This window comes from Suillus plorans (genome assembly GCF_016647745.1).
Source record: "Suillus plorans strain S12 chromosome Unknown HD556scaffold_7, whole genome shotgun sequence".
Lineage (NCBI taxonomy): Eukaryota > Fungi > Basidiomycota > Agaricomycetes > Boletales > Suillaceae > Suillus > Suillus plorans.
Window position 1 is genome coordinate 903,776 of NW_024537391.1, and position 22,067 is coordinate 925,842.

Sequence of the window (22,067 nt, forward strand, 5' to 3'; positions counted from 1 at the left end):
TGTTCCTGTGAATGCACATGTTCAACATTGGAATGAACAACGAATAATGAAAAAAAAACAGACCTTGGCAAACGTGAATTCGACATTATTGCTACTGTGCATGAGAGTTGCTGCCTTGATAGATTTCGCCAGTACACCCGGACCACAGAAGTAGGTCTGCGAGAGCAACCATGAGAACAATTATCAGGAAGAAGACTGAATTCTTCAGACTTACACCAACTTTGGTCTTCAATTGTGCACTGCTACCAGGGAGATACTGACCGATCTCAATTGCTTCCCTGATCCTGCGGTAGATGCTCTTCCAGTCGGGGCGGCCAAACATGGTGCGAGTACGAAGCAACGTGAGAGGATCATAATCGGCACCAGCATCGTTGACAGCAATGTTCCAGAGCATATCTTCATCGATCTTTTGAGTGAGGTAGATGTTGATGTGTAGGAAATTTGCTTGATATTGCATTTGAGCTGAATATTTCCTAGGTCAATCAAAATAACTCACGGTCAACTTGAGCTTCCTCAACATCTTGCAATAGGCTCTGGAACCAGCCAAACGAGGGCGCATCACGACAAACCCAGAAAAATTCGACCCTTCGGAGGGAACCAAGATCACCTTTCTTTTGACGGTACCAGATATGTTTGAGGATTGACGCGAAGGGAGTGACACCTATATAGATGTAATTAACAAGCATTAGGCTCTACGTCGTTTCTTACCTATACCAGCGCCAATTAGCACAGCAACTTCGTTGTCGAACACATCTTCAGCAGGAGCGCCATAAGGCCCGTCGATTCTAACGCGAGGAAGTGAGCGGGAAACATTGGGTTCGAGCTCGACAAATTCGCCACGAGTGCCGCCGTACTCGGTTTCGTCTTTTTCAATGCCCTTCATGGCGGCTTTTGTCATCGCAGCAACCACAGATGGGCCGCAGCCAAGCCGCTCTCCTAGGGAGTGAGTCCAATCACCAACTTGACGAATGTGAACGGACACATAGGGGTCTTCAGGAGCAGAAGTGATAGTGAACTATATTTTTTACGACGGTCAGAAAATACGAAAGCCGAGCGGGGATCTACTTGTTACGCACAGGATGCCATTGCCATTGGGAAACTTCTGGGACCTGAATAAAGAGCCACTGGCCTGCTGTATACTTGAAACTAGGTTTGATGATCCGCAGTTCCATGGCTCCACTAGGATGTACAAGAACTTTGGATAGCGTTGTTGTCCTTCGAGCACGATACTCCCTGTACATCCTTTCGCCGAAATAGATAATACCAGGCCAAATGGTGAACCTCCAGCTTTCGTAGCCAAGACAGTGCTCCGTAGAATAGAAGGGGAAAGTATAAGTGTAGTCCGGATTTGCAGAGTCGCGGACAAAGCACCCAGTGGCATGGCTGTAAAGGCCGATGAAGAAGAAGAAGGCGAGGTGATGAGTGTACCAAAAAGCTTCGAAACATTGGTTGCGGATCTTGTGGTGTGCAGTGGTATACATGAGGACCATGATGAGGAGCATGAAATGGCCAGTTATACCACCAGCCTGTGTATAGTGAATCTGCAATGCATACTCCGGACGAACCTCTGAAAGACATTAATAACAAGAGTCAATCCAAAATTCACTGCAGCACTCACGAGTGCGTTCGACGTTGAAAAAGTTGACATAATGAGCTGTGGTATGTACCATTGCCCAAAATGCCATTGAGTATGCGACCTGTCTATGGAACCAGATGTTCTCGTCGGCAGGGAAGAGCCACGCGAGCTTGGGACGAACGACGCGAATGATATTGCGCAGCATGGGGACCAGGAGCAGTCCCGCGTTGAACGCAAGAGTGAGACCAGCACCACGCGACGTCCAGACAGACCATTTCAGAGCATTGAGAGCAGCCAATTTAGTGTCAGTGGCCTGTTAGACGCGTAGTGAGTAATTGTCGAATCTGGTGCGGTGAATGAGGCTCACTTGCAGATACCAACCCAGAGCGAAAAGGGTTAATTGGATACCGTAAAATATGACATTGAAAACAAGCCTCCTCGGGTTGAGGAACTCGCTCTGAAACCAAGATTCACCCATGGTATGATGTTGCGGAAGTAGAAAAGTGGGACCTGCCCAAAATGTAGGTAAGAAAGACGAGAAAAAACAAGGCGCTAGATCTAAGAAGGGATTTATAAAGGGTACCGGACAGGACAATGACAAGGTGATGCCGGGATAGTAGAATTATACATAGTACAAGCTGTACCCCGGGAAGGCTGTCGCTATCTAGAATCTTTCCGGCGTCCGACGTGGTTACGGCAACTCATTTGTCCAGCTGTGTCAATTCAGCGCGTAGCAGCTCTAATTATAATTATTGAACATTGTCCATTGAGGCTGAAATTCACTGCATCCCCGTGACAGTGATCGTCCCTATACCGTCCTCCCAGGACCGTGCTAATTCCATTCGATTTTGGTAGTCACGTCAGGCAAAGTACCGGGTGGAGAGGTCTGTCGAAATTCGGTGTTCGGCGGTGTTTGCAATATCGCCGCCTGACTGCGCAGCTTGCAAAATCAATCACTTGATCGTTAGACTGCCTATACTCCAGTAGGCAGGCCGCAGGATGAAAGAAAATTCTGACAAGACTTGAAGTGAAACGATGGAGCCATATAAGGCAAAATGGCACGTGGTTTGTAAGATTTGTTTCCTTGACGCGACTTGTTCAACTGCTCATTGCACAGAACACCACTGTAATGGCTACACTAGCCCCCTTCTCTACGTCGTATCGACAGCAGCCAAGTATAGGAACATCCCCATCAGTATTTCGTCAGAACCAAAACCAACAAAGGCCGGCCTCTGCCCTTGACCTTCCAGGTCTCCAAAGCGCAAGTCGCGTATTGCACGACCAGTTCATGAAGGATGTCCAGATAATACCAGATATCGGTGACATGCTCACCACCCGTAAGTTGGAAACCCTCCGGCACATTCACAGCATCTCTAACTTCCCTTGACAGCCGGTGGGCAGTCGTCAGCACTCTATAGTGTCTTTCCCGACGACTACCGGGCACCATTTCAGAAGAGGAGGCTTGTAGGCATTCCTGAAGCACTGTTTCAGTATTATAACAGTAAGTCTAATAAATTTGGCTCTGATGCTAGCCTAAAGCTTCATAGCTACCAACGTTACTTCACACATGGGTCTAATACCCGAAATCGAGCGTGTATGGATATCAATTGATCATAAACTATTTCTTTGGGATTATATTGAGGGGTATGTATCCCTTTCACGCCTCTTTTCAAACTGATACAACCCTTCCAAAGCCAAGACATAAGCTCCTTTGTCGACCAACCGGACGTCATCACGCATGTCGCTGTCGTAAAACCAAAAGTCGGCGTCTTCGTCGACGAGATCACATCCGTCATGGTCATTTGCACTCCTGTATCAGTTCTTTTAATTGGGTTGTCCATGTCCACCGTCATTGGTACCAATAATCGCTCCCGCAAAGAAATCAGGATGTATGCAACAGACATGACAGTTTCGACTGACATCGAAATGACCTCTGTTGTGGGGATGTCCGACGGGCGCATTTTTATGTGTGGTTCTCAAGATGGCTGTTTGTACGAACTGCACTATCAACAGAGCGAATCTTGGTTTTCGAAACGGGTGCATATAGTCAACCACTCTGTTGGAAGTGTACAGAGTCTGTTCCCGAGATTCACCTCACCAAAGTCGGAAGGTCTGTGATTTGTTTTGTCCTTGACTTGCGATGAATGACCCTTGCACCTAGACCGTATTGTTGCTGTGATCTCGGATCCAAAACGCAATTGCTTCTATACCCTGTCTGCCAGGAACTCGATATCTATCTACCAGGCCAGCAGCGAGAAGGCTGTGCACCATGTGCAAACTATGTCGAACCTTTACAAGTCTGCGCAAGAGAAGGCACCTGGTTCTCCCGCTCTTACCCCTTCAAACTTCCAGATCGTGGCTTTACACGTCCTAGACCTGGGTGAATCGCGGACAGGGGTTCAATTGATAGCCATCACCATGAACGGCGTACGCTTGTACTTCTCTCCATCAACCTCGGCATATGGTTTTTCATATGGGCCAACCCCAAGTGCTGCGGGCGGTGTGCGACCCCTACAACTCATTCATGTACGACTTCCACCCCCAAATCTATTGCATCCAGACGAGCAATCTAGTCCCCATCGTCCTGCTTACAACAGCTCCACCCGAAACTCTCCTCCACAACCTCCATCCCGTCCATTCATCGTGTCAGGACTTGAAAACTCGTGTTATTTGGACGGACTAATGGTCTCAGCTCAGCCTGGTGATACAGATGGGACAGACTTTTTGCTTTGCACCGCACCTGATCTCACTCGAATTGGCTCGCTCGGGCAACTGAATCCGCCATCGCAACTACAACCATCCCAGCAACCGATATATGGTCCCTCATCATATGGAACTGGAGCAAATCAACGACCTCCTTTAACTGAATATGCTACCTTGCTGGCCATCCCTGGTCGAACATGGTCAATGGCGACGGTTCCCCGAGAATCGACCCCTGGGTCAGTTGCTCCTTCACCTCCGGTCACAAATGAACTCGCAACACAATTCTCCGAGCCTTCACGACAATTTATGATCCTCACGAATGTCGGTCTCACATTTTTGATCAAAAGGCGAGCTTTGGACTATCTCAAAGCGGTCATAGAAGAAGTCCAGACCGAGGGAGTGGTGCAGCCAATAATTGAGTTCAGAGACAGGTAGGTTTATTTGTATATACATCGCTCAAAAACTCACTTTTATATAGTTTTGGAAGAGACCAGACATGTGCCATGTTGCTCGGTCTTGCAAGCGGGAATACTTTCCTGGATGCTGGAGAGCCATCGACAAGTGGCACACTCTGCACAATTAGTCCCGATATTGCCAACGTTGCTAAGCAAGCGTTTTATGATTTTGGCGAGCGACCAATCTGGACAGAACGAGTGACTTACGGTACAAGTGAGTAGTGCCTTCTCTAATCAGACTCGAACTCACACCTTTCAGGCGACAGTTCTGGTAGTGCCATCTTTAGCGGTCGAAGGGAGGGCTTTGCTATATACTTCGCACGTCTAGTACGACCACTGTGGAAAGACAAGTTAACAAAACCAGGGTAAGGTCCAAAACCCTTGTAGTCAATTCTTCTCATACTGAAATCGCACAGCCCCCCTGGTTTGCAACAGTCGAACTTTGAGGATAACCTTTTGGTAACTGTACAGAAAAACCTCTTCGCACTGAAGGAGTTTCTGGATAAAAACCCTCACCTATTCCACTCTGCTCCCGGAGAGCATTCAGTATCGCGGGCGTCATCTGGCAATGAGCAAGAAGCTTGGAAGGTTATTCGTCTTCCACGTCGTGATGCTCTCGCTTAATCCTTCCTTAGGCTGAGCAAAATTCTGTTTCCCAGCTCCAAGCGCTGTTATCCAGGACAATCGAAGCAATATCTTTCATACTTCTGTTGAACGATTACAGGCTGGGGGAGCTGACAGCCCAGTAAGCATTTCTGATGGGCAGGGAATCTTTTAATCTCAAAGCTGATTGCCAGGTGCGATCCTGATACGCAAAAGTTGATCACTTCCATGACATTTGAAGACCTTATTACTTCACAAAATGGTGTCACGGCTGCACGTGCATTGGTTAACGTCGTAATTGACCAACAGATCGGTCAACAGATTAGCGTGCGTATCTGTTGTAAATCTGCTGCACTGGGATGACAAGCTCTGTACAGGTGGATACAATCAGTGAGGTACTACAGCAACGCTGTGGCTCGTTTTGCAGCACAGACGATGTCATGTTGTACAAGGTTAGTCGTAGTTGTTTCCTGTTTTAGTGATCCGTCTTACAGTGAATCAGGCTCGTGAAAGCGTCCGTAAGGCTATGGAGTCACGGAATCCCTCCGAACGTCATAACTGGCTCGGCGAATCTCTGAGGTAAATTGAAGATACCAGATGGGGCTCATGATTCTAACTGTATTGCACCAGACTGTTTACCAAAGGTGCACGGATGCTAGACTTTGACAAAATTCGCGAAGTCTGTGGTGAATACCAGCAGCTCGGTTATGCCAAAGGTTAGTACGTTTTGGTCTAGTGGTCACTATATTTACACCCGCTCAGGAGCTGTGGAACTTCCATTGAGTTGCGCCCAGGCACTAGACCCTGATAATCTGGGCCTCGAGTACTGGTATGCGGCATGTCCGCAAAATGACGCCCGAAAGGAGTATTGCGACAGACGACTCAAGTGTTACGACCTTGTCCTGCATTCTCTGAGCGTCTTTGAGGAACAAGCCTCACAGAGTCCTTCTGTAAAAGGGTCAGCGTCAAACGCAATTGACGACCCCGAAGCTATCCGCAGCCATGCCTATGACCTTGCATTTTCCAGCGAGGACGAGATGTTTCACTCTACGTTATATGAGTGGTTAATTAACCGTGGTCTTGCTGACGAGCTTTTGGCGGTACGTCGTTGTCGTGCTCAACAATCTTGACTTCGCTGATAAGTCTGGAATGATTGTAGATGCGGCCTCCATTCCTGGAAGCCCACCTGAAGCGGGAACCGATCACGGTGCCCAAGTATCAACTTTTGTGGCAATTCTATGTGAAAGACGGTCAACCGTTGCGCGCGGCAGAGATACTTGCTGTCCTAGCAGAGTCTGAGTGAGTGTTGTGTCTATCTATTCTATTCAATCGACACCTCATCAGACATACAGTACTGACTTGCTGTTGGACAAACGCCTCGAGTACCTGACACTGGCCGTTGCCAATGCGAAGTCTCATCCCGTGACCATCGGTGGCAGGCACGAGACTGCTATTTCTTTCCTTACCAACCTCGAAGAAAAACTGGACGTTGCTCAAGTACAGCTCGAGGTATACAATGCCCTCTTACCTCATATGAATGATCCTGGAGAAGCTGGAGAGAAAATAAAGTATCTCAGCAAGACCTTGTTGACCATGTCGGAGGTATGTCCCAATGAAAGGTCTCAGTCGTTGTTTTCTTTATGTACGTTTTCAGCTGTATCAAGTTTATGCGGAACCATTCGATCTACCGGTCATGAAGCTCTTGATCTTGCATGTCTCTGATCATCACGATGAACACGTTGTCCGTCCTATATGGGATAGGATATTTGATGATGGTACGTAAGGTCAGTTTACGAAAAGGTGGCGCCTGTCTTACTCGCATCTCGTTAAGCAATTGAGAAGGGTGCGGATGCACAAACCAATGCTGACCACATCATCGCAAGTGTTGTTCCACTAGGGAAACGATTTTACCCCTCCGAGAGTGCCTTCCCCTTGAGTGAGTCAAGACTGCACTTATTCTAGGTCTTCTCAGCTCATAACATAATTTCAGAGTACATTGCATCATTGTTGGTCAAGTTCGCTCTCAAAAACAGAACACAACTACCAAACGGTTGGAGTCCTCGGGTGCTTGTTCAGTGTGGCGTTCCTTACGGGGATGTGTGGGATGTACTCCATGAGATGTATGAATCACAGGTAATGGGTCTCATCTGAGAACTTTGCACGAGTGAATCTAATTTCGGCACCACAGATACCGCCTTTCAACACGCAAAGTGGCGTGCAAGTCGTATCCGCTGACATTGCAATTCTTTTAAATGACTGGCTCGAGGAGGCAAAACGCCCTCAATCCTCAGTTCCCCGAGGAGAATTCCCTGTTGGCAGAATAGATCTCGCTGTTGGACAGTATCTGGCGGAACTAGGTGGCAATCAGGCGGAGACAAAGGCAATTTATGAAGGAATCAAACGTCAGCTAAGAAGAAACTGGTAGCACATGGGATGCCTTATCTATTACTCATCATAAAATCCTACTACACCTATGTCGGGTAAATCAATTGACTTCCAGAATGACATCCTCCGCAAACAGAAGTAAACGTTCGCTGATCTTTCTTGTCAATTTGTACGCCTCGTATAACGCCCTGGATGCAATGATCAGGCAAACATGCAATGTGAATAAGAGAGACCTGCCTCGCAATCCCAATAAGTAGTAAACCCAGGATGATCATCGCAGCTATGTCTGTTGAGTTACCCCTCCGGCTTCTGTTCCCCCTGAAACGAGCTATCCAATGGACTGGGCCAAGAAGAGGCAGCGACAGCAGCATATGAACTATAGATCCGGCACCTATCATAGGGAGGCCGATCACGAACCTGCGCACAAACTGCTTCAAGAATGATGGTGAGGATGGGAACGGGGCAGGATTAGTCCTCGTCAGTCTTGGAGCATTGTCTTCTAGAGGAAATGCGTCCTGGTCTCGAAGTATTCGTAATGCTGCACGGATGAGATCGTGGCCAACGTCAATCGGCGAAATGAAGAAGTAGTATGATGATCCGTAGGACGAGTAATCGTCGAAGGAACTCATGAAATAGGTTGTAACATAGGACGAACACATGACAAGTAAGGTGAACAAAAAGGAAGATATCATGCCAACTACGACTGGAAGGACGTCAGTATCATCTCAGTATGTGGAGGGGGTTTCACTCACTCGGGTTGGTCGCCAACCCGATCGCTTTGGTCCGAGCAAAGTGATAACGGTAATGGCACTGTGGACAGCGATAGAAAGAGTTGTTGCTGAAAGACGAGTTCCTCCACTTTTTCAGGCAGGATATATGGACATACTAAATAGCCTATGTCAGTGTATCGAGATTCGAATCATTGGAGGGAGGTGACTGACGCTAATGGAACCCTTGCACAGACAAGGACGAATAAGTCTTCCCAATGAGTCGTCTTCGCCATCGAAGCAGATACGGCATTGTTTCTCCTGCTCGGGCGCTGGTTTGTCTGCCATGTTGGCCATGACTGTCGGCGTCGAGGAATGATCATGATTTGTTTTGTGCAAATATTGTGACATATATGGAAATTCGGATTCGGCACCATAATTTGGCTCGTATGTGGAAATTGCCGAATGGAGCATAGATTTTCGTTATGAAGCCAAGGTAGAGCAGTGCTTTCTAGCCTACTTTAATTGAGATAGATATCACTGTGTCTGTTGAACGAGGATTGAAGGAGAAATGAGTGAGTTATGCCCTGCCGATATGGGCCGTGACGGAGTTTGAATATTGTGGGACTGCCGACTCTTCTGTCGATCACCTGGTCTTCTGGCGTGAAAAGTCGGATGGGACAACTCTATCACAACTCTAGTTTGAACATGGTTGTAATCCGTGCCAAGTCAGTTCGCTTCGGTGCTTGAATTTAATTTTCATCGTGTTTCTTTACGTCTAAACTGTGGCAGTGGAAGGTAATGTTACTCGGTGACTAGGTTCCTCGAGTTGACGTATTTAATACAGAGCTCAGTCGCGCGATCCAGGACGTTGTTCGACTGCATCAGGGGTTTAAGGGATCACCGCGTTTCAAAGGCGAGGGTTTCATTGCTTCAAAGTTCACATAACGCTCTCAGGCCATTGTCGCGCTTATTGCGCGCTATCAAGTACTAAATATCACTTTGTTGGGCGATGGCTGATGCGTTCTTTTTTTCAATTGATATCGTTGCTACGAGCTGAATGCCCCCCCTCCACGATAAATTTCCGATGATACCGCTACTAACTTATGTAAATCCCCGGTTGCACAAATTAGGCGAAGGGACCTGATTTGACGCCCCACCCACCTCTTGTTCTTCTGATACATTAGGTCTACTTCCATAGTACTCAATATTGAATAACCGGCACCCCGTCGGCGATAACCGATAGTCTTCTAAGTTGGTAAGTAACAAACTGCTCCGACATCATTCATTCAATCATAAACATACTTGCAGATCTACTTCAGATGTCTCTAATTCCTCCTTGCTCTCCTCCATGTCAGCCCGAGTCATAGTACAACAGTCAATGGCCAACTACTACTACTAAGCGATTCACGATATCATACTCGGTCCCACTCAATTTTCCCTCTAGAATTTCCTGTCTACAGACGTAAGTAATCACGCTTGTACATGAAAGCATCGTCACCAGGACCATCATGTGTTTTTTCCAGGTACCTCGCATTAATTTCACCCGACTTCGAGTCAGGATGAATCTTACCAGATCTCCACAAGGCTAAGCTCTTCCTTCCTGCCGTAGATCGTTATTATTTTAATGCTCAAGTCCTAACTCACATTAATGTTACGTGCCCACCTTCGGGCTTTTACATCAATCAACCACGGCTCATGCTCGAACGCACCTTGTGTCGAGCTAGCCTATTCCTTCTTGATGAAGTCTACGACATGGATCTCGATCGCTATGTCTTGGAGGATATAACGGTAGGACCCAGTCCTCTATCTCACTAAGATGGCTACTAAGTACCCTGTCCCATCCAGCGATAAAATACTCGCTCTATCTTGCATGAATGTCGGCGTTGGTCCTGGTGGAACAACCGCAATGCTTGCGTTCGTCATGCGGATTGTTCATGACCCGCTCATCTATAACACTGACTTTCCAGACGCGTCTCCATCGTCGATTACAAAGGACAAGTCATGCTTGATACATACGTATCACCTACCATGCAAGTCAGCGACTACCGAACTGCAACCACCGGTATAGAATCTTCTCACCTTCTTTCTCGTGAGTTCAACAGCCCACTGTCATTTTTCTGCTATTCACACGACCTATCACACCAGCCGACACCCCTACTTTCGCCCAAGTTCAACAGCACGTTGCTGACCTTATCAAGGGCAAGGTACTTATTGGACACAGTCTGTGGAACGATCTCTCTGGTAAGCATAGCTTTCGTTCAATTACCCCGGCCGTCACTTATTGACGTCTTACCCAGTTCTAGGAATTCCTCATCCCGCAGTGGGTACTCGGGACGTTGCTCTATATCAGCCTTTTCGAAACGCTCTTCGGTCCCCTAATCAGGTGATCGGCCTTCAAACTCTTATGTGGCATTTGATGTGCCGTCGATGTCAAGACGGCCAGCTTCACCCAGTGAGTTCCTACTATCATGTCAGTCCTGCTCGACCCCTGAGTAATGTGTTTCCCGTAGGTCGAGAATGCGCGTGCTGCACTTGACTTGTATCGGACTGTTTCGTCTGAATGGGAAGGGGCAATTGCCATCGGAAATTGGCCCTCATCCCTTCCTCCTAGCACATTCTCCCGTTGCTATCTCTGAACAATTTCCATGCCGATTACTACTCTTTACACCTACATGACATTCTTCCGCAGGACTATTTCGTATTTAGATGCTGTTAATCCTACTATACACTCGTCTTATGCCAATTCGTTTTATGCCAGTTCGTTATGGGCTTTATGACTCTATGTATGGGTGCATTGGCTTCGCCTCGGAGTTCCAAGTAAATCTACAACTACTGGCTAAGTTACTCGGTACGTCACTGCACAATCCTCGACTCTTCTTTGCTTCAGCATTGAAACCTTCCTCTTCAACGCCTGCCATTTCCTATTCTCGGCTCCCCTTCCATGAAAAATCTTTCCAGTTGGCCGTCTAAGTAACCTGGTAAAAGCCCGAGGGGATGCCCCTCCCGTAATGTCCCGTTGCGTTCGCCATGATTGCTTCTGCAAGCGAAGTGTTCGCTCAGATTCGAGCATAACCGCGGCGATATCAAGACGTCCTTCTTTGATGGAAAGACTAGCGATCCGCCGCCTGACAACGCTGGATTCTGTGCGCGGACCCCACCGCGTGCGAAAGGTTTTGAGGCACTTCATGGCGACAGTCCCGCATCGTTTGCAAGACCGGAGACTTGCGAGGATTAAAAATAGTGTTTTTGACGATGGTCGGATCCCAGGGTGAGCTGAAAGTAGATGGGAGATAATACGACGTTGGGCGAAATGTCGACCAAGTCCTGATTTCTCAGTTACAGCCCTGATGTGCAGGTGAATGATATCCAGCACTGCGTGCTGTTGTCTGCGGCTGAGTCTCCTGGGGAGCGTTTGGAAGTATAATGAAGTAGATTCGAGCGCCTTGACGTGGTTTCCCAACTGAATCATAGCCTGCGCGATGAAAAAGACGGCCCTTGGTGGCAGCTGAGAATATTCGGGCGAGGCAACGAGTGGAAACATGTTCATAAGAGAACGATAGCGAGAAACCTGCATTGAACCAGAGACCGTGGATGTTTGCAAGACCACGCATCTGAAGTTCGCAGACTTCCATCCATAGCCTCGCCGTTGCGGAATTTTAACCCACCGTCGTAGAGCACCGCGTTTCAAAGAGCCGAAAAACTCCATCCACAGAGGCAATGGTAGTCCATCCTGATGCCCAGATCGTAAGCCCAACTCTTCTGGCCACCGCTCTCTTCTCATAACACGTTGAACACGTCTCATAGCCTCGTCCCATCTGCCAGTCCGTACCAACCACCTTACAGTTAATTTCCACGTTTCGAGATTTGGTAGGACCGACTCGGCTTTCATGGCATTGAGAAGACGTGCAGCAGTGCCGAAAGCCGCTTGTCTCAAAGCAAGAGAAACCAAGAAATTGAAGGAACGAGTTGAACGAAGGAGACGCGTGTCCTGAGGGTTTGAGAAATGGTAGTTGACGAGTGTAGTGAGCGATGAGTGCGAGTAATTATGCATGTCCAAGAGATTTTGATAGAACATCTCACAAGAGGTGGGAGTTGGTAGGTGAGGTATCGGCGCAGCGGCGAGGGAATGGGCACTGACGAAAGTAGCGGATTCGGAGGGAGGGTTTGGGATATACATTGGTTCCGCACGACCTGGATCCTTCCACGAAGCCTCCCTTATAGAGATGGAGTCGGGATCTATGGGTATGACATATTGACCTCGACGTGGTGTCTGAGGTTGCCGCACGAACGATTCGTCAGAACGTGATTTTCTAGACATCCCGACATGCTTCTTGTTTGGAAGAAGAGATCCATGGTATTTAACACGTCGTGTCCAAGCGCGAGCTGCAGCTGACTGCAAAATTGCAGAAAATGAAGACGTGGTGTCTGGCGGAATATATGAACATTTAAGCAGGCGGGATGCATGATGAAGCATGCATGAGCTCGCAACTACACGCTGGTCAATAACGTTTCTGACTTTTTGCACGTTTTTTTTCGACTTACTTGCAAGGCAAGCTTTGGGAGACTAGTCTTCTTCTGCCTTGAACAATATTTCTGATTTCGTCCGATTCTGGAGGGCTCGATTGACAAGGTTCTAAAGTAAACAGTGACAAACACTCTCCGTCATGTGCGATAAGTCACTAGTACTTCTGCGCGCTCCAAGATCGTTCTGAGTTTCGCGTGCACACTTCAGGCCGGCCTTTTGGTGAGTGGAACGTTCGTTGGACTATTCCAGAACTAATAATTCATAATTGACTTCAGATTACGTCGCGCATGTGCATTTCATAGAAGCATGCTTGAAAGCTTACATTGAGCTTATTTTCACAGCAGGGTTGGTCCACTCTATCGTAGACAAGGTTCCTAGAATGATGATGCAGGGCACAAACGTGCACCACCGGTGTCATGGTCTTGCTAAAAAAAATCCTTGCTTTTCCTTGTCAAGCTTCTTATCGCTTGATGCGGCTCGAAGGGACACCCCAGAGTCGTTTTCCGGTAGCGATCAACGGAGAAAACTGGGGCAACAACATGTGTTGATCTAGCACAGGCGCTGGCACTAGAAGACCAGCAGCAAGCTCGGTCACGGTGTTTTCTCGAGCCCGACACATTGGAGCCATATTTTCGACGTTCACAGCGTGTCACCAAGATGCTGAAAATTTATTTGAGTTGGCGATCCGTCAGCATCATGCAGTGCGTTCGAACTCAGAAATAGTCTTTCTACTGTCTTTGAAATTTACCAAGTGACTTTCCGCAGCCCAGGCTAGATTTTGATTCGAACCTTAAGCTTAAAAGTCGGAGTGCACCTCGTCGCAATCTAGAAAACCTTCATGATATCTAGATTCTAGCATGTAAGCCAACATAGTCACGGAGTTTGAAAGGTGTTTTGAACACGTTTTGAATCTAGGGTCTACCCCCCTTCTTGATGTCACTCTAGAACTGGGCGTTTTGGACATGCAGACTTGCAAAATACTGACGTTTGACGATGATCCGGGCACATCGGCACGAGGACTTGAGAACATAGATTTAGAGTTAGAACAACGTTCTAAACGCTGTTGGGAGTCACCTAGCCACTGAAGCTGACTGACCCGAAGGCATCTAGATTCTGAACTCCGGGGTCGCAACCCCTGCACGATAAGACACTCAGGTGTTTTGGGATCGCCGGAACTGCAGGCACCCAGGCTGCGGCGTCTGAGATCTGAAAGCTAATGCACCTAAAGATGTGCGATGATATGACGAATTTGAAACAGGTGTGCACATTCCATATAGTCATACAAACTGCGAGCATAATAATCGATCATGACTAAATACACACTTAATGAGTGCCACGAGAAAAAAAAAACTTATGACCTATCAGTAAACTATAATCCAACGAGAGCTCCGCTCAGGATCATCAACAGTAGAGTTCCATTATCAAAGTTCCTCCTCCATTAGGTGTAGAACATTCCTTCCCACCAGCCAGCCGACTTTGCTTACCCACTGATCTCGCACCTTTCGCATGTCCTGCCATCCCTCCGGACCTTTCGCCTCGGCAAACTCATCCAAGCCCTTTTCCCAACTTCTAACGGTGTCCACTCCGAACATCCCCCCTTGTTGATTCACGACCTCGTCTATCCGATCTATCCAGGCTCGCCACTCCTGAATTAGCCGGGGTAGTAACAGAGGGGCGAGAGATGATTGTGTCAGAGGTGGTTGAGAAAGGATATGGTTCGTGAGGGCCGAAAGGAAGAGAAAAGTCTCTGACGGATGAGACCTGTCTTTGTGTTGCAGCTGAAGGGCTGCAGAGAGCGACTGTGACGAAGCACCAGAATCAACGTGCAACGGCAATGAAGGCGATGCATAGGAAAAATATGGCACATATGACATGGAGGCGGACACGAATTCATGTATAGCGGGTCGTAGACGTGATAGGATGTATGATTCTCGCATGCCACCATCAGGTGGGCCTGCTGGACTCTGCTGGCCGAAACGTGTGAAGCCAGATGGTAGGCCGCCGGCGGGTGTTCTATAGTTTGTAATCCCAGATCCAAAACCAAAGGAAGTAGTTGATGATGATGATCCTAGCGCAAATGATGAAGGGTTGGAATAAGGATATGCTTCCCGAAGTTTTCGAGCTGATTGCTCCAGAGCTTGTATAGCTGTATCCAGCGTCGGACGGGGTATCAGAGGTAGTATAAGAGATTTAAGTGATGGCTGAGCACTAAGCATGGAATTAAGCAGAGGAAGTAGTGATTGCGGTGGCAAACTCGCTAATTAAAGCAGGTTAGATTTACCAGGATACGATAGGCGACTAAACCGACATACCAAGGAGAACGCCAACGTCGACATCGTTATCTGAACCCACTGAACTATTTTCTTTTCCGCCTTTGTCATCTTTTGAGTTATTTGCAGAGGTGATCTTTGCTCGCTTAGGTGCCCCACGCTTAGGGCGTTCTGGTGTTGGACTTCGGTCCATAGCTACGTCCCGGGCGCCATGTCGACTGGAGCTTTCGGTTTCATCGTCAAATTCGTGTCTTCTTTTCTGTGAGCGATGCGCAGAAGCAGGCAGGTTCATGCTAGAGGCTAATTGCTGGAATGCAGCAGGCTGCGTATGTCCCATGGTCATTGTAGACTGCCAACTAGCTCCGGAGTTTACTGAAAGGCCAAAACCAAAACCCAGGCAGGACGGCGGATGAGTGGCTGGGTTGTGCAAGAAATCAAGCGGGGGATGGACAAGATTTGCCATGGTTTTGTTGTTGAAAGGATGGTGGACACTGTTACAAAAGTCCTTCAGGCCACAATGCAGCCACGCGAATGCAGACGATCACCTTGACCAGCCCTTAACAAATTGCACGTGACATTCATATTTAAAACGCCTGGTTTTTTTTTCGGATGCGGCTCCAGGCTTGCTCTTTCTTTCTCTTTCTCTCTCTTTGAAATGTTGCTTCAATCAGGGTAAGCACCAACTTGTTGAGCCTTATTTCGCGGTGACGATACAAACGAATCGCTACTTCGAAGCTTACAGAGCTAATGAATTTTTTCGTTTATACCCAAATTTCTGAGCTGTTTCTGATGCTCAGTTTATCCGCATCGTTATGCTTACAAATCTTTTGTAGTTCACCACGACGACGTTTGTAATTGCCGATAAGTCGTGAGTATCATATCCCTTTCCATTCTCGAATGATCGAACAAAATAGAAGTCAAGCCCTGACCTTGTCTAAAGGACAAGTGTTGATGAGCATCCATGCTAATACTGACTTTACAATGTCATCGCTGCAATCACTTGATGCTGATTCTTCTTTTCAGGTCATGACTGGTACATGGCAGATACAATCAGTTGTCATAGACATAGATCATCAGTCTCCAAATATTTTTGTATCATATGCACCGGCGAGCCGTTTCTGCAACAATATCGATGATTCAATTGCGATGTATGATATAAGGATATCTACATAAGCCACGAAGTGTTGGTGTTGAGTCCATATAAGTATGTAGTACCATGCTATGTCGATGCCCACAATGAGTTAGCCAGCCACATCACTCCGATCCACACCACCAACTTGGCTTTTACTCCGGGTATCCAACCTGCCTCTTTGTACCACACCTTGTAGCCTGGCTCACGCTGTGGCAACGTCCCATCAGCTAATCTATCCACCCACCGCCTTGCGGGTCGCACGGGTGAATCAGGTTTTACGGGATGACTGTCGCCATCCTTACTCGTGTGGACGTCAGTGGCGAGGGAAACAGATTCTGCGCTTGAACCTGATGACGCCGTGTGGCGGGTGACGTTGCGAGTTGAAGTGGGAAGTGAACTTTCCTTGTTTCCACATATCCACGTTGTAAGCTCTCCTGTGGCATGGGAAACATGATTGGAGATGTAGATGAATATGATCGTGGAGATTACGAAGTTTATTGGACGCCAGCGTGTTCCAGGGAGAAGGACAAGAACACCTTTCGTGTCACCTGCGAGCCATAGATGATACTGGATAATGAATGTCTCCAAAGAACATCTGCCGATAAAAGTGAAAGCCCGAGAGCTGCATGAACGAAGGGAAGAACTTGCGTTCCTGAGAGTGATGAATGCTACGATGGGCAAGAATGATATATATCGATGCCATGCGTTATAGGTGAACTTGCTTTCCTGCATGAGTTCAAACGCGAAGAACCACAGCAAGACAAAGATAGAAATCACAACAGCCGCTTTCACCGCCATGGGCCAAAGATGATGGTCGGTGAGTCGATATGTTTGGATCTTGATTACAGCAATTGACAGAAGCATCCCGAAATACACGATCCACAGGTCAAGAATTACCCGGAAACTCCATTCACGGGCGGACCAATGGATGCTGAATATCTGCTCCAGAAACGCGAATACGGTATCTAGCATCCACGTCTCAGTCATGAACCAAGTGAACATGCCCATGGAGATCGCAATCTTCGATAAGAGAAATGGCATGCGATCGTTATATTGCGAGCCTATCGCCATTGTCCCGTATACGATGAGAAACCACATCGAGACGAGGGGCGAGAAATAGTACGAAAGGTAATTGACGTCCATGGTGTATACCAGGACTACCGTTAGAAGATTTAGGCGAACCAATACCTACAACCAATTCGACATTATTGAATGATACTGTTACAAGGCAGGCTCGGATCTGACGCTTACCTGAGCAATACGCAGAAAGGCAAAGTCGGCTTTCTTGATATAAAAGGTTGTGTGACCGTAACCAGTCATGAACAAATATGCCGCGACCAGAACTCGAATAGGATTGTAGATTCCAGAAATCTTGGATGCCCCCAAGTAGTGATATATAAGGATTGCGACTGGGACGAGAGTGAGAATATATAGACATTAATGTCGTAGTGACGAACCTTGCATCCACCCCTTCCACTCATCGGTTTGATCACGGTTTAGGAAGCCCATATCTTTGTCCGCACGCTTCACCGTTGTCAGCCCCGCCGCGAGAGAGCATAGCATGAGAAATCCAAATGTCCACGGGTTGAATTGTTTTTGTTCTTTCAGCCAGAAGCCAGTTCGATCAGCGATAAAGATTAGGCCGATGGATAAACCAAAAACAACAGCTGGTCTATATTCGCCTGCGAAGGAGATACTTTTGGTCGGATTTCGAGTGTCTGAATAATAATCAGGTTTGTGTTTCCTAAGAAAGAACGGGCTCACACGCAAGATACCACATGACTGGTCCGTACACCACGACAGCTACTATGATAGCAAGCTGCAAAAACGACGGCAACGGGTAAGCGCGGCAACATGTCTTGTCGAAAGGGGACGTCTTTGGCCACACGTGATTGCAACGCAGATTAAGGAGGATGTTGGCATGTGCTTTCACGATGTCGTCCGAGAAATGTAGTCCATCTTGTGTGCTAGCGTCGTCAAGCATCTTATTGAAAACAAGGGGTAAAGAAACGGGTAAAGCCGCGGGGGAGCTGGAGAATATGGAATAGATAGCAGGTGATGGAGGATTGATGCGATGGTGGAGGTCCGAGTTCATCGCATCTACATCTGAGGAGTGCATGGTTTCGGCACGTTCAGGAGACAGTTTTGAAGATACAATGTCCTCCACGGGAAGGATTATCACCTCATCTGCCGGCTTTCTCTGTGCTGCAGAGACAGACTCCAAAAGACTCTCCATATTCGCTTCCCAGGCAGGGAGACCACCGGTAGTGGCATAACGCAAGTACCACAAGCCCGAGCCTAGGACAAGTATAGCAGGACGGTTATCGACGCCAGGAGAAGGCAGGTGACCATGAACGAGAGAAAGAGTGCCTGATGTATTCAAATAGGGATCCCAGAAAAAATCCAGTCTTGTTACTGAATCTGAAGTAAACGAATAGTTAGAATGCTTATGGTCGTCATCAGGAGGAGTGTCAGGGAGCTTCGGATCGACAATATGCATGAAATGGAAATATAGCGAGCGTGTTACGGAGTCACCGATAAAAACGACGCGTCTGGAAGCAAGGCAAGACGTGGTATCCTTCGATTGGTATGTGTGTAGCATACAACCTGATTATTGGTTAAAGGGTGAGCACGACAATGGAAGCCTGAGCAACAGACAACACACCATCAGGTTGCCAGTTCCGGTGGTTCTCATCCAACCAGGTACCTCTAGTAAGCAAGGAATTGCAATGCAGTGGATCCGCTCGACCTGCGACCCCGTTAGACGCAGAGCCAAAATGTATGAGGAATAAATGCACTAACCAGAAATTATATAATGTAGTATCCCTGCCAATACGGCGAGTGCTCCGGTAGACAACGCTAGATAGTGGTGAAATGAAGGGTTTAGCGAGAACAGTCTTTTGGATGAGGACATGATGGCGGTGAGAGTCTGCTGCGACGTGGCAGTACAGGAATGTTTTTATGCTTCAGCGCTTGAAGTCAGAAGTGAGATAATTAATTATGCTGGCAAAGTTTTTAACCCCAACGTAAGCATCGGGCGAGACTTTAAATAGTTCGTGATCATCACTAGTGTCGATGAGCTGCAGAGCGACACAGCGAACCCGATGGTCGTTTGTGTACAGGTACCTTTTTGGGCTTACTCGTTACCGACGTCGTTATTGTACCGCAAAATGATCTGTTATTAATGTCCACATGCACATGATATAACGTGCACTATCCAGATGCTCGTACTCATCACTGGGGAGTTGGTCAAATTATCAGTGTAGTATTACTGTCCATTGGCCATTGATATACATAAAGTGATGATGCAGTGCATGAAGTTAATGTCCAAGTATGAGATCAAAAGGTTTACATTTAAATACTCGACCCGCCAGTGGTGGTATTACTAGTGCTAAAGCCTATACAACAGTCAGCAATTAATCGAACGATGAATTATAGGAGGAAGTACATACCTGTACCTTGACAGTGATTGTTAGATGCAGTTGGTATACATGATAGGTACCTGCAGCCCGAGCACGCTAGAAATTATCAGCCATCATGTCTTCGTGATCGCAACAAACACAAACCCGCATAAGGATCTGAAGTATAGAAGTTCCGAATCAGGACAACGAAGAGGACGATTGCTAATGGTATGGCTGCCAGCCGGAAAGCCCACATAATGAGCTTATGGCGCTTCGTTGAACTGATCACAGGGTACAGGGTTGTGCCAACGAGAAGACCCATACACAAGCCCCCCAGGTGAGCTGAAATTTTCTATGAGTTGAGTTGAGGGATGAGACAAACAGTCACTTGCCAAAGTTATCCACATCTATCGAGAAAAAGTTATCGATGATATTCAAGACAGGATAAGTGTGCACGTACAAGGTATATACCCAAGAGCGATACCGAACAGCAGTTCCACTGTCATGATGGCGAGCTACGGGAAAACATAAGAGCGAAAATAAGCATGAATGTGATTGTCATCACCTTTCTACCAGGTCGGCATTGATATTTCCAATGTGCGAAAAGATCCACCCATGTAACCTAAGTTGCGAGGTGATCAAAAGGTAAGAGGTGCAAACAGGTTTTACAGCTTACCGCGACTGTACCGAAGATGGCACCACTGGCGCCTATTGAAGGTGCGCCGACCAGTGAAAAATTACCGCCCAACACGTTACTGTGCCATATGTTGGTGTGCATAACAATGAAGTAAGAAGGATTTACCCAAAGATCCCGGCCGCGAAATAGGTTATAAAAAAACCAGCGGAGCCCATTTCACGTTCTATCTGGAGGGGCATAAGAGCAAATAATTGGACTAGAAAGACTACCAACTTGAGCGGATATTGTCAACTGAGCGAGCATGTTGAGGATGATATGGATAAATCCTGCATGCAGGAAGATGGCAGTGATGAATCTGAAGTACTGAAGTTTGGCCCTGAACTATTACGACCACAGCTTGCTTACCTGAACCACTGGTCGGGCTCGCCGCCGTGGAAGCCACCGAAACCACATACGTCCTCGATCGAACAGAGCCGATCTGGCGGATTTGCGGTATCATTGAGGCCTAGTCGTCAAGACGGATCAGTTAGAGTCGTCAGGAAGTAAGACAAGTTTATCTTACAGGCAATCGGAGTAGTTAAGGGGAGTCCTTGAATAACTTTCATGCATGGCGGGAAACGAGCACCTAAATTAATCAATGCACTTTCCGACGGCCCAAGCATGGGGTTTACAACTGGCTGAGTGGAGGTCAGCGACGAATATGGTGCTCGCGGTTTATTCGCAAACCTTAAAGGATACTGGGGTGCCCTGTGCTCTGGTGTTCACCACCAACTCATTGATGAAAACGCCAACCATGATAATTGTTAAGGCCCATACTACGAGAATAAATGTCTCGCTGATGGGATGACAGTTGTATGCTCACCAACGTAAGGATACTTTTGCCGCCCGATACCCCGCTTCTTGTCCTCGATCCGCTGATCAATAGGGTACTTCCCCATGTCCATCCCGAGAACCTTCTGAAACGGAGATGCGCTGTCTGCAGCAAGCTTGGAGTTCTCATCCAATGGTTCTGCGTATTCTAGAAAGTTTAGGCCATTGTTACACTACCAAGGACGCAAGACACACCCAGGTCCTGATAACTATCTGAGCGTCCCATATCTGCAGCATTATGCATCAGGTGGTCGTCTGATTTGCCAACGACAGACGGTGGACGTGTTGAGTAGGAGTCCTCGTCCTTATATGGGACACTCAAGTCACTGAAAACTGGTCCATTTCTTTCTGACAACGACGGTGTAGGTTGCCGGCTTGGTATGGCTGGCAGGGAGGGTGACTTTGTACGTCGATAGTTGAAGATGAGAGATTGTGCTTCGGTTCGACCAGCACCACGCAAGAATGATGAAGGGTCCAGGGTAGGAATGCCGCTCGTAGTTGTTGCGAGAGTTGTGGTATCGTCTTGTATTATCCCATCTAAACCGTCAAAGGGTTTGTTTCGACTGTTCGAGTTATCCCCAAAAGGATCCGTATGGAAATTCGATCCAGCTGGATGGTTTGTGTCAAAGTGTGCCATGATTTCCAGAAGCACGGCAAAGGATTCAAGTGAAGGTGGTGGTATAGGAAAGAGATTATATGTGGATTGCCAAGCTGCAAGGGGCCATAGGTTTCAAGACCGAATTTCAAACCGTATAACGTCACGCACACTGCCCCAACCACTACCGGCGGACTCCGCAGTC

General features: G+C 47.5%; 8 protein-coding genes across 8 annotated transcripts; 2 read left to right on the plus strand and 6 right to left on the minus strand.

Annotated features, from left to right (window-relative positions):
• Positions 1-21: 21 nt before the first annotated feature.
• HD556DRAFT_1430129 (ferric reductase NAD binding domain-containing protein) lies at positions 22-2,054 on the minus strand (the record flags this gene model as incomplete). The annotated part of the gene is made up of 7 exons (XM_041304875.1): positions 22-156; positions 215-444; positions 497-661; positions 709-1,015; positions 1,077-1,567; positions 1,619-1,889; positions 1,944-2,054. The coding sequence occupies 7 exons, from the start codon at positions 2,052-2,054 to the stop codon at positions 22-24; spliced, it is 1,710 nt and encodes a 569-aa protein (XP_041165160.1).
• Positions 2,055-2,645: 591 nt separating this feature from the next.
• HD556DRAFT_900808 (nucleoporin) lies at positions 2,646-7,785 on the plus strand. Its single transcript, XM_041311987.1, has 20 exons — positions 2,646-2,913; positions 2,967-3,077; positions 3,124-3,220; positions 3,271-3,686; positions 3,738-4,710; positions 4,758-4,948; positions 4,994-5,099; positions 5,151-5,322; positions 5,370-5,479; positions 5,532-5,664; positions 5,715-5,789; positions 5,840-5,916; positions 5,968-6,053; positions 6,100-6,437; positions 6,497-6,636; positions 6,690-6,939; positions 6,992-7,112; positions 7,169-7,273; positions 7,328-7,470; positions 7,526-7,785. The coding sequence occupies exons 1-20, from the start codon at positions 2,706-2,708 to the stop codon at positions 7,760-7,762; spliced, it is 4,089 nt and encodes a 1,362-aa protein (XP_041165161.1). The 5' UTR covers positions 2,646-2,705; the 3' UTR covers positions 7,763-7,785.
• A 37-nt stretch (positions 7,786-7,822) lies between these two features.
• Positions 7,823-8,777, minus strand: HD556DRAFT_1430131 (uncharacterized protein; the record flags this gene model as incomplete). The annotated part of the gene is made up of 4 exons (XM_041304876.1): positions 7,823-7,910; positions 7,960-8,425; positions 8,475-8,607; positions 8,664-8,777. The coding sequence occupies 4 exons, from the start codon at positions 8,775-8,777 to the stop codon at positions 7,823-7,825; spliced, it is 801 nt and encodes a 266-aa protein (XP_041165162.1).
• A 1,471-nt stretch (positions 8,778-10,248) lies between these two features.
• HD556DRAFT_1229122 (ribonuclease H-like domain-containing protein) lies at positions 10,249-11,068 on the plus strand (the record flags this gene model as incomplete). The annotated part of the gene is made up of 5 exons (XM_041297271.1): positions 10,249-10,346; positions 10,400-10,521; positions 10,578-10,673; positions 10,730-10,884; positions 10,943-11,068. The coding sequence occupies 5 exons, from the start codon at positions 10,249-10,251 to the stop codon at positions 11,066-11,068; spliced, it is 597 nt and encodes a 198-aa protein (XP_041165163.1).
• A 200-nt stretch (positions 11,069-11,268) lies between these two features.
• HD556DRAFT_1229484 (uncharacterized protein) lies at positions 11,269-12,483 on the minus strand (the record flags this gene model as incomplete). Its single annotated transcript, XM_041297283.1, has 1 exon — positions 11,269-12,483. One exon carries the CDS (start codon positions 12,481-12,483, stop codon positions 11,269-11,271), a length of 1,215 nt encoding a protein of 404 aa, XP_041165164.1.
• Positions 12,484-13,905: 1,422 nt separating this feature from the next.
• HD556DRAFT_1524594 (uncharacterized protein) lies at positions 13,906-15,798 on the minus strand. Its single transcript, XM_041309235.1, has 2 exons — positions 15,270-15,798; positions 13,906-15,214 (listed from the first exon to the last, which is right to left on the minus strand). The coding sequence occupies exons 1-2, from the start codon at positions 15,688-15,690 to the stop codon at positions 14,379-14,381; spliced, it is 1,257 nt and encodes a 418-aa protein (XP_041165165.1). The 5' UTR covers positions 15,691-15,798; the 3' UTR covers positions 13,906-14,378.
• Positions 15,799-16,365: 567 nt separating this feature from the next.
• On the minus strand, positions 16,366-19,482 carry HD556DRAFT_1339279 (10 TM acyl transferase domain found in Cas1p-domain-containing protein). Its single transcript, XM_041302031.1, has 6 exons — positions 19,162-19,482; positions 19,025-19,108; positions 18,124-18,966; positions 17,817-18,077; positions 17,611-17,768; positions 16,366-17,547 (listed from the first exon to the last, which is right to left on the minus strand). Exons 1-6 carry the CDS (start codon positions 19,271-19,273, stop codon positions 16,447-16,449), a joined length of 2,559 nt encoding a protein of 852 aa, XP_041165166.1. The 5' UTR covers positions 19,274-19,482; the 3' UTR covers positions 16,366-16,446.
• A 324-nt stretch (positions 19,483-19,806) lies between these two features.
• On the minus strand, positions 19,807-21,580 carry HD556DRAFT_1200335 (uncharacterized protein; the record flags this gene model as incomplete). The annotated part of the gene is made up of 12 exons (XM_041296371.1): positions 19,807-19,877; positions 19,926-20,102; positions 20,221-20,275; positions 20,326-20,382; positions 20,437-20,515; positions 20,563-20,624; positions 20,671-20,752; positions 20,803-20,902; positions 20,960-21,074; positions 21,124-21,212; positions 21,260-21,415; positions 21,463-21,580. Coding segments are annotated over 12 exons (1,161 nt in total), but the record flags the coding sequence as incomplete, so codon positions are not given.
• Positions 21,581-22,067: the final 487 nt, after the last annotated feature.

Coding starts and splice junctions, on each gene's coding strand:
- HD556DRAFT_900808 (XM_041311987.1), top strand. CDS start 2,706: ATGGCTACACTAGCCCCCTTCTCTACGTCGTATCGACAGCAGCCAAGT. Junction 2,914..2,966: donor CGGTGACATGCTCACCACCC/GTAAGTTGGAAA, acceptor TTCCCTTGACAG/CCGGTGGGCAGTCGTCAGCA. Junction 5,323..5,369: donor ATGAGCAAGAAGCTTGGAAG/GTTATTCGTCTT, acceptor ATCCTTCCTTAG/GCTGAGCAAAATTCTGTTTC.
- HD556DRAFT_1524594 (XM_041309235.1), bottom strand. CDS start 15,690: ATGGCAAATCTTGTCCATCCCCCGCTTGATTTCTTGCACAACCCAGCC. Junction 15,215..15,269: donor CGACGTTGGCGTTCTCCTTG/GTATGTCGGTTT, acceptor TGCTTTAATTAG/CGAGTTTGCCACCGCAATCA.
- HD556DRAFT_1339279 (XM_041302031.1), bottom strand. CDS start 19,273: ATGTCCTCATCCAAAAGACTGTTCTCGCTAAACCCTTCATTTCACCAC. Junction 18,967..19,024: donor CCGGAACTGGCAACCTGATG/GTGTGTTGTCTG, acceptor ACCAATAATCAG/GTTGTATGCTACACACATAC. Junction 18,078..18,123: donor AGTCATGTGGTATCTTGCGT/GTGAGCCCGTTC, acceptor ATTATTATTCAG/ACACTCGAAATCCGACCAAA.